This window comes from Plodia interpunctella, chromosome 23 (genome assembly GCF_027563975.2).
Source record: "Plodia interpunctella isolate USDA-ARS_2022_Savannah chromosome 23, ilPloInte3.2, whole genome shotgun sequence".
Classification (NCBI taxonomy): Eukaryota; Metazoa; Arthropoda; class Insecta; order Lepidoptera; family Pyralidae; genus Plodia; species Plodia interpunctella.
In genome coordinates, this window is record NC_071316.1 from 778,082 (window position 1) to 789,603 (window position 11,522).

General features: G+C 34.6%; 1 protein-coding gene across 1 annotated transcript; it reads right to left on the bottom strand.

Moving 5' to 3' along the window:
* Positions 1–130: 130 nt before the first annotated feature.
* UbcE2H (Ubiquitin conjugating enzyme E2H) lies at positions 131–11,468 on the bottom strand. The gene is made up of 5 exons (XM_053763156.1): positions 11,275–11,468; positions 7,611–7,687; positions 6,082–6,249; positions 5,577–5,705; positions 131–4,881 (listed from the first exon to the last, which is right to left on the bottom strand). The coding sequence occupies exons 1-5, from the start codon at positions 11,325–11,327 to the stop codon at positions 4,733–4,735; spliced, it is 576 nt and encodes a 191-aa protein (XP_053619131.1). The 5' UTR covers positions 11,328–11,468; the 3' UTR covers positions 131–4,732.
* Between the last annotated feature and the right edge of the window lie 54 nt (positions 11,469–11,522).

Below are 11,522 nucleotides of genomic sequence, written 5' to 3' on the forward strand. Positions count from 1 at the left end.
AAATGTAGATAATGTCGCCGTAAAGGTTTACCAAATCGTTATTTATTCATCAGTAACATTAAATAATCATTTGTTTTAATTTCGACAATAAAACTTAGTTTTGACGGAATAACGCGAAAAGAAACACAAGTTAGTTTAAAAATAACGTACGTTTATTACATGTAATGAAATAAAAATAGAATTATAAATTTATTTTGTTACATGTATAACTGCATGTGGGAGAGACGGCCCGAGCAATTTAGTTACCATTAAATCAACTTGTCTATAAATAAAACCACACAATAGCGACGTGACTGGCATGAAAAAAGTCAACGTTCTACAAATTTTGAATTTTACCATTTGAAAAAAGAATACCGTCACGTCACCATCGCTTCAAGTGAAGATTTTCAAATTCTTTTTACAAATTAGATACAATTATCAAAGTTTTCTCAACACAAAATTGTGTCTACTCGGTAATTATGACATATAAATAAAAATATTGTCGATTTATATAAATATTTGTATTTAAAAATATGTAAATCACACAATAAAACTAACTAATCCTTAATCGAATAATATATTTAAAGCAGTGAACGAAAAAGTGTTCTTTTCAATCGTGTACAATGTAATTTGACAATCTTCACCTCTGTCCAATAAGTAACTTAACATCGATACCACAGATTTTAACTAAGGATCATAGCAGACGGCACTTTTAATTATTGATTACAACTATTGTGGATAATACTGATATTTTTCAAATTATCCATAAGAATATTATCTCTCTCTCTTACATAGGGTGTTATAAATGTCTATTTATTATCAGATCCAGACAAATAAATAAGGTCCAGAATTAGGGATTCCAAATAGAATAGTGTGACCAAATTATATTTCAAAAACCAATAGTAATTCTAGAAACGCTTCTACTTTTGCTAAATGTAATGTATCTGCTATGGCCCTAACGTTACCAATAAGCTGGGTGGACTGTAAAAATAACCTAAATATCGAAATTCCTTACTTTCCCGCCAACCCAACTTGACGAAAAACTAAAATTTTAACATGTTAACTTCCTTATACCAAAATATATTATTATGGCTTGTGTTATCGTTCAAAGATACATATAATATGTTTATAATTATAATATATTTTCCATGTTATAACTATTTATAACCTAGACTTAATATTAAAGACGATTGCAACACTTTTAGTTCGCAACGTGTCATTTTAGAGATCTGTGATAAATGTTTTGTGATGTCCTTTTTAATTTTTATTTCTAATCTGTCTGCAATAAAATGAAGAAAAAAAAACAAGAGGGGGTCTAGTTTTCCGCCCGGTGGAACACCAAATACAAATTTTCATTAAGAAACATTCAACCGATGCTTAACGACAACGGCTTTGTATTATTTATATTTAAAAGAAATATATAATGATGTTGGCTTGGCTCTGACAATAATACTTCAGTATTATTATACTTCAGTATAATGTTATTGACACTTTTTGATCAAGTGAACCATCTCAAATGCCTTTTTAAAATCTATGAAACAGTTCGCGAATACAAACATACCCACACACATGTTTCTCGTGTGGTAGGGATTATGGATTTGTTATTTTCATTAATTTTTATGTATCCAGGATATTCTTTATAAGAAAAGGACATCACAAAGCCGGCCAAAACATCAACATTGGCAGGATCAGCATAGCATCAGCTGTGAGCCACCGAGTTATATACGAACAAAATGCTACTGTTTTTTGGTGTACATGCGTGGATACTGCTTAAAGAAATTGCTTTTGACACCGCCATTTTGAAAACTGTTCTAGAAACTTATATTAGATATAGTATGTACTGGCAATGCTTAATTTAGTTGTATTGGAGTTGATAATAAAAGTTCAATGTGATAGTTAACTCCTAAATTATATTGTCATTCTTTAAGTAGTTCGTAATTAATCAACGGTGTCAAAGCAATAACGAAACGATTGTGCTAAGAAATAAAATATCTAAAAGCGACAAAAATAGACGCATCTAACCTAAGTACTGATTTTACATGAATCTCAACCTCGTCATTGACAAATTGACTTTTGTTTTCCTCTCGAACGGAAAAAGCGGATCACAGATTACATACAAAATCACATCCAATCATATAAACTGGCAAAAGCATAGACAATCTAAACTTTCAGTGTTGCCATAAACAAAATATTGTTACAATTTAGTTGATCTTGTCACAGAGGGAGATGGACAAAAACACAATAAAACATGACACATCATTTGTTTAAAAATTAACGCTACAATAAAAAAAAAATTAAATACCTATGAGATATAAGTGATGACTGTAGTCCTGAATGGACTAGTTATTCATAGATTTAAGTTGTTTTTTTTATACTATGGGAGAAGATAATATATTTACAAAATGCTATGTCTCGCTCACTCACTCGCCCTTAAAGTTGCCAGCTTCTATCAATAAATTACAGATGATAAAATCGTGATAACCACAGAGTACATACAGTTAAAATCTAACGTTTAAATATCCATTTATATTAGTAGCCTACGTTAATTTCTCGATCACGAAATCCAAGCCAACTATCCTTTTGAAAACTTTCCAAAGACTAACCATGAACACTTGTTTTCCCTATCGTATTGCTGCTAACTTTAAGCGTAAACACTAGAACAGACAAGCCATAGACAATCCTACGTTAACACTTTCCGTAACACACCGACTAAAACGATCTGACGCATGTCACTTACGCATCACGTCACAGCTTGACACGATCGAAAATCTGTTAAATATGTATTCATAAAAAACAGATAAATGGGTTCGGACTAATATAATGAACAGATTCGTATCGACATAGGGATACACAGCGAATTACTGAAAGTAGCAAATCAACGTAAGCATAGTTTGTATAATCTAAAAATAAATACAAGAGCAATAATTTTTAAAGAGATAAGAGTCTCAATTATATAAATAAATAAATATATATGGACAAATAACACAGATTCAGCTAGCCCCAAAGTTCGAGACTTGTGCTATGGGATACTAACTCAACGATACTATATTTTATAACAAATACATATATAGGTAAACATCCAAGACCCGGGCCAATCAGAAAAAGATAATTTTCCATGATGACCCGACCGGGGATCGAACCCGGGACCTCTCGGTTCAGGGGCAAGCACTTTAACACTGCGCCACTATTCCCAATACTTTACCAGCAGCATTACACTTATGATAAGAGGTTATGTGACTTGCGTGCGACTGTAAGTGATGAGCGTTTGTGACATGGCGCCCAATCCGCTAAACTTTGAAAACACGAATTTAGTGATTATTATATAATCCGACATTATTAAATCGATGTTTCTCACTCTCAGCCATGTTCGCTGCCGAATAAAAACTATTTTTCACTGAGCATTAAATTATCAATTTCTAATCTAAAATTGGCATAAGTGGTCCATAAAATATATATCAGTTTTTTTTTTTTAGAATCACTTTTGTGAGGCAGCAAACACGACATCTGTACTTTATTATAGATATATAATAGATTTTTTTGTTTCAATATGTTTAATGTTATCTTTGGTCTCTGTATCTCCTTTACCACTTTTTATAACTTTTGACACTAGATATGGATTATTTCACTTGAAATTCAGTTCAAGATTCCTTGAAATACAGTTAATTGTAAAAATAGGAACTCTCAAAGTAATTTCCAATAAAGATCAAGTTTTGTACAATTTAATAAAAAAAAAAAACTACTGCTAGACAAAGAGAGACATATAGATATTATTTAGAGCTGATAAACGGTGCCCGTTAAAGATTTTATTACAACAAAATGTTCCTTCCGACTGTAATGAGGTAATATTTAGATTGCATAGACTGAGCGATGTAAAAATTCCCGCGAATTCGCGGAGATCAAAATGGCGGATAAATGTTGCCATTATTGTCAAACCACAAAGCAAACAAAAAAGGAAGTTTTTACAGCCGGAACTTATTTCGTTGTAATATTATTGTGGTTTCGTATTCACTGGGCATTTTCGATCCCCTAAATATATAGACAGTTAGCTATACAATGAATACGAAGCCTTATAAGCTGCGTCGAATGTAATTTTAATTACTATTACTATTATTTAATTTAATTAATATGTAGAACCATCTATTTCACATCAAATCTACCAAAATTTTAAAAGAAGCCTATGATTGAAAAAGTGAGGTTTTGTGAATATTAAAAATAGATTGGCTTTAGCAAAGATAAGGAATCTTTGCTAAAGCCAATCTATTTTTAAAATTTAATATGCGGTGTTAGTAAATCTAATACAGATATCGATTAAAAAATATTTCATAATCAATATTTTTGTAGGTTTCAGTCAAATAAATCTTGTATGCCAATCTCGTATCTAACGTTTAACCTTCAAGTAAATAAATACATGTTTTAACGGCAGTGAAATTAACATGAATAAATCAAGTATAGTTTCCTATGTGCTTCCAACCATTACAATTACATGCCTGAAAATTGATTCTACAGCTACGTTTTATTACTAATCATATTGTGTTGACATACCTAAACTTGAAGATGTAATTTTGACGTTTCGATTGACAGCAAAACGCACAAACGTCAAAACGCGAAACGTCAAAGTCACCGTGACTTGTCGAGACGGGCAAAGAGGTGATACCTACACAGCACAGAGACCACAGACAACAATTTAAAAAAAAACACATCAAACAACGGCAGTGGTGAGTGAGCAAGCGCGAATCTCTACGACGAACTTGCGTTATAACTCCATGTCTTGCGCCTCGTCGTCGCTAAAATCGCTCATGGAGCTCTCGGTGTCGCTCGCGCGGTTGCTGGCCCGGGAGCCCACGCCCGTCACCGCGTCCTTCTCCAGCAACGCCTCTTCAGTCGCAAATCTTCGGACGTAATCTAAAATTGCATAGTGCTATCTTGAAACTTTTGTTTGGATATCACCAGGCCAGTAACTTCTTGGCTTTTACATGATATAGACATGTGGATGACAGGAAGCGGTGGTGGTGTAATGGTTAAGACGCACGCCTGTGGATCGTGCCATATGAGTTTGTATACCAATCTGACTCATATATAGTAAGTACTTTTCATAGACCACCACTTGCTTCCGATGAAGGATAACATCGTAAGGAAACCTGCACACTGGCGGACAGTTTAGTTCACTAGTGTGTATGCGACTACCTGCCACTAAAAGGCGGTAAGTAGACGTAAAAGTCATGTCAGATGCCTTTAGGCGACTTGAATAAAATCTGACACCAGTGTTAGTAATAACACTCGATATATGTACGATGACAGATAAATATCAAAAAGATATCATTAACAGAAAAACCGCATCTTCATATCTAGAGATTAACCACAAATGCGGGAATGGTTAGATCTCTGGTATTGCAGATATTAATTATTTTAAGATACATATTAATATTTATTCATTTAACTAGTATTATAATGTTTTCATTTGTATAGCACCACCCTTTTTGCCATTTTCTGTTTGGTGCTAATGTTTGACTTGCAGTAATAGAGTAATGGCATAACATTGACGTTTTGTTGCGCAATATATTTATATACCAGGAGAAAATGAACGTAGTGAAGGTTACCTGAAACTTTCTTCTTGTACTCCTCAGGCTTGTGTAGGTACATCGCAGCCGCATCTCCGTTGAGGGGGTCGATCGGGTTTGGGTAGGTCAACAGCTGAGGCAGGAATGACTCGAAGATGTTCGACAGGTCTGGAATTCAATATTTTTATTAATGGTCCAAAGTTCTGGACACCTAGGTACGTAAAAAGGTATCGGGGCAGACCAAAGAAGCGTTGGACTGATGATCTGAGAAGATTTAGGAAGAAATTGTTGGATTTAGCATTGGATAGGACGGCTTGTGATAGATTTCGGGCATCGGAATCATCCATTTGGTGTGCCTCAAGGTTTTATTTTAGGTCCACTATTATTTCTAATTTTCGTCCAATATAACAGGACCTAAATTTTGGAAGGCCGAATATAAAACAATCGCAATTATCAATGGATCAGGGTAAGACCATGAAGGTTTTTGGGACAACATCTTGAATTTCAATAAAATATTTTTAAGTAATAATTATTTAGAACTAACCGTAAAGCGCAGTCCAGGCTTGGTTGATGACGTCCAGACAGACGGTGCCGGACACCTCGTCTATATTCGGATGGTACACTTTGTTCATAAACCCGATCGATGGGGATTTGAACGGGTAATGGTCTGGAAGGTGGACGCGTACGCGCCACACTCCGCCTTCGTATGGGGCTGGAAAATGAATGGAATATTGTGAAACGCACACTCACGAACATACACATAAAGGAAAACTTATTAGCTGTGTGCGCGCCTCACAATAGGTAACGGCTCAGTGTTAATGCGTACAGCACTGATTTTCAGCTGTTACCTAATGTCGGTGGCGCCACGGACAAATAAATTAACACAACATACATAAATAACACATAAAAGTATAAAGAAAATAATAATAATGAATAACAGAAATAATTACAACAAAATTTGCGAAAAAAGAAGTTGTGTCTCATTCCACATGACCACACGGCTAGGATCTACCAATATTTATGTTAATGTCTGTCTGACCTACAAAAATAAGTGGTGAACAATCTATAGCAAAATTCTGTCTAGAGCAAGACACACATAATAAATAACTTTCAACTCCTATGATTTTACTTTTATATTCAAACTTGAATCAAAACTATAAGAATTTTAAACGTTTTTCTGCACAAAATGTCAGGGAGAGAGACTGAACGCCAACAAATTATACGCTGATTTATTTATTTATATACATCCACACAAAAGGCGGACTTAAAGCCATAAGGCATTCTCTACCAGTCGACCATTAGCAAATGGATGTGTGATGAATCGATTAAATGGATTCGGGTTGTCTGAGAAAAGATATTTTTATTTTATTTATTTGACCAAACAGATAGCAATCATTTAAAATTGAAAAAATGTTATTCAAATTGATGTCTTCTCTAATATTATAATGAGAATTGAGTTTGTTACATCTTCACGATCTATCTACTCAACTAATCTTCTCGAAATTTTTCATACATGTAGTTTGAAGTGTGGAGAAGGACATAGGGTACCTCTCATCCCGGAAAAATAACTGTTCCCGTGGGAAATCTAAGCAGGCAAGAAGCTAGCGTATTATACTAATGAATAACATTTTTTATTTGTGATATATAAAAAAATATATACTTAAAACGAAATCTACTTAAAAGTTCTTCTTAAAAGTGTAAAACTTAAAAGCGCAGGTGTTAAGAAGAAGCGGTGCAACAAACTTCACCGCAACATTGTTTTTATTGTTGCGTTCGAACTTGAATAGTAAGAAAGAAATTTAAATTCCAATGTGGAATTATAAAAAATTCAAAAGAGCAACGTTCCCAAAAGATCAAGCGAGGCCGAAGGGTGGAAGGACCTACGCAACAGCGATCGAACCGGCGCGTCCCGGTCGTTAGCCGACGAGACGCCTACACGTGAACCTTGTTAGAATCTCCGACTAATTTCACTATCACGAACTTGTAATAATTATGTTACAAAGACTGAAATTCGTGCGGGCGAAGCCGCGGACAGCAACTAGTATATTTATATATTTATTTATTTATACTCACTGCCAGGTGGTCCGAAAAATTTAACGCAAAACTCGTTCAGCCCACCGAGGATCGTCACTTCGTGCTTGCTCTCGATACTGGATATATCTTGTTAAGGAAATTAATTATTTACAAAATATGCTATTATAATAATATGTACAGTCAACAGCACAGCTGTCTAAATTAATTTAAATGTTTTCTATATTTCTCTCTTATTTGCAAAAATAACAAGTTTTTCTTAACCTTGGATGTTTCAGACGTCGACCAATCTTATCAGGTAGTTATCAATACGCATATTGCTGCGAACTAGCCAATGTGTTAGCAATACTGATAAACGGTAACTTTAACCTAATAAAAACTTCCATGTATTCTTAACTGAATAACTTTTGTCTGTTCTCACTTTCGTCTGATCGTTTTACCAGTTTCTTCCGCTTTAAACCGCTTTATTTCGTCCGCTGCTTAGGCTTGGAGTAGTTTTTCTTTGTGTTGTCTCTCTCTATCTATTCAGTATTTGACATTGAAAGAACGAAACAATACAAATAATAACTATTCCGAAAGTAATCAGTGGATAACGTTTTTATTAATAACGTAAGAGTGGGTCCAGTTTTCAAAATTTTCTTTTCCACTTCGCACGGACGTGGACACCCCTAGTATTGCATACAGGGTTTAACTAATATGAAAATGGTATTTCTGATGCAATGGCAATGGAGAGCGGTTTATTGATAATGTAAGGGTAGACGTGAATCAAATCGTACATTGACCTCTGTGTGCAGGTAATAGCTGATAAATTGAATTGAACAAGGAATTGCTTGATGCCAGTACATGCATGGCAATCGATAAAGCATGGTCGAATCGACGTGTTTGGTGAAGGTTGCGATTTAGAAGTTATACAATATAATAATTTACATAGTATTATATCAATATATTTATCTAGCTGCGCCCCGGGGCTTCGCTCCCGTGGGAATATCGGGATAAAAGTTACCCCTCTTATTCAGGTTATATTCTATCCATGTGTGTGTAAATTTTTCAGCAATATTTTTCGACAATATCTCTAAAACTTAATAAAAATTTGAATAGGTAGGTAGGTATTGTGAAAAATTTGGGGGATAAATAAATTATCAGCTAAGATTTGAAAAAAAAAGAAACAATATTACAAAGATTACGCAAAAAAATATACTACCGATAAAAAAAATATTACACATGTAATATAACAACGTATTAAACTGTTTTCGACTTCTATTGCGCGGTAATAGATGCTAAATTAGAATAAACAGATAGATTTGTTATGTTGTAGTCTATACTGTGATAAAGATCACGAAGTCTGATTACCGGTGTGTACAATTGCGTTAGAAATAATTAATTTCAAATTGCCAAATCGTTGTCGAAAGCGGCAGTGGGCGGCAGCAACGACTGACGTATTAATACACTAGTGGCTCGTCCCGGCTCCGAACGAGTAAAGCATAATAAATTACCTAAACCTTCCTCAATAATCACATTATTTATTGGTTAAAACCGCAAGAAAATCCGTCCAATAGTTTTTGAGTTTATCGCGAGACAGACAGACGCGGCAGAGGACTCAACCTTTCTCTGGAATCGTGTGTGAAAATCTTATCAGTTTTTGAGTTTATCGCGAACAGACAGACGCGGCAGTGGACTATGTTTTATAGTATGTAAGGATAAGGATAATTATAGGATAGTTAGGATAAAAACAAAAATGAGTTAAATGAATAGGGGATGAGTTACTAAGTAATTGGGCATGAGATTCGCACTCTGCAAGACTACTCCAAATACTGTGATGTTGTACAAGACGACTAAGGGATAGACTAGGGTCTTAACAGCTGATAGGCAACAATTAACAGCATACCCAAAGAGAAAATTTAAACGGCCGATAAAAATGATACATTTACCGCTAGCTAAAACTAGCAATGTACTAGAACAGTTTGCCGATAGTGTATAGGCGTCATTATATTTCGCTTTGCCAAAATATATGTATAAATTATTCAATAGCCAGATGGCGCTAGTAGAACATCAGGTCCCGATAACCGTCAAATAGCAAAATTTATATTTTATGCCATTTATATTTTAATAGTGGTTCATGCCGGCTTCACTCGCTTAAAAACATAATAAATTTTAAAACCTAAACCTTCCTCGGGAATCATACTATCCATTGGTGAAAACCACATGAAAATCTGTGAATTTGTTTTAAAGATTATCGCAAACAGACAAGAAGGGGCAGAAGAACTTGTTTTATAATATATATAAGAATGGCTAGATGTGTCCGTGATGATGATTATCCTCATTGATGAGATTATTACCATGAGACTGATGGAAGAATATGTCGGTGGGTTTTATGTACAAAAATACTGATACAAAATTTGTTGTTCATACTGTGAAATTATTTTTCTATATACAGCATTTAAATGTGGCTTGTGGTGGAATTATGATTTGGCTCTGATGACTGTCTGGCTGACATCAATCCTCGGGAATGCTGCAGTTGCCTATAAGCTATCAAAGGCTTTTATTCCTTAATTGCCTCTCGACACTCACAGAAGGATATGGAGTGACCCCACCCTAGAGAAGGAACCACACCACAAACCACTCAAAATTGCAAGTCAGTCTTTCTATTCTCCTTTCACTCTTGACTGCTACTTGACATCCTGGAATGTTCCATTAACAAAAAGTATAATTTGTTTATAGTACCTTATGTTTTAATGTTATGGGTTTACACACCAATTTACAAAGAAATGGCAAAAATAGAGATAAATGTTTATTTTACGATAGTTATCATAAAATAAACACAGACTTTTAAAGGTCATTAAACCTAAGTGGCTAGTTTAAATTAATTTTTTTACAAGCTTAATTTTTAAAAACAAGATAATGTCATCTATGGACACTATGTTTTATCTGTGCATTTATGTTGACAATGTCTAGTCTCTTACAATGTCTAAATGTATTAAAGACTCCACATGGTGTTTTTACTATTCACAACTTCATATTTTTCTATTTGGCAAAATACCAACAGAACAATGAACTTCAGAATGACCTTACCATGATAAATTAGTTAATTATTAATACTTCAATGAACAATTGTTATTACCAGGCCACAGTTAGAACTGAATAATTTGTTAAAATTTACATTGTAAAAAACAATTTGCTTATTAAAAAAATTAATACACCCTATTTTTACTCTATGACTGGGATAGACTGGGAGAACACAATAGGCAACAGCTTTGTAAATTATCATTAATTATGCATAATAGAATATAGGATAACCCATGCAAGGCGCGTAAGGCCGTAACACAACGTTAAAAATGCGCAATTGAGACCATGGCCTACATACGAATTACGAAATAACAATCCGCTAGACACGGAAGACTCGAGTTGTTAGCGTTCCGTACATGTTTATCTACGTGTTATATATAGATACGTAGGCCCACAGGGACACAAAGAATGCACGCTCAAGCAAATACACTAATCTAAGGGATCATCATCACAGAAACTTTTTCTCCTGTTATCTCATACATGAAAAGGGACCTGTTATCGCAAATTAAACTTATCATACATACACCCCATATCGATTTTGTTGGGGTTCATGACAATCAGCTGATAGCCCTTTGCCACTTATTTACATGGTGGCCCTCCAACGCAATAGTTCTTTGTAGTGACGATAACAAAGAAAGGATACAGTTTGATGACATCTGTGTCCATGCGACGTTTCCCAGCGCTCGGTGACGACATCTTCGTGATCTATTTCTAATAAATCACAATATCGAACACGAACACTAGCACAAAATCACACTCGACGCAGCGAGACTAACTTTTCGTCCACCAGCAGCAGTCAGAAAAATAACATTGTAGAAAAACAATGGACACAAACCATAGACTAAAATTTCGAAGGTGATGTGTAATCGAAACAATGTTGCCATTGGAAAA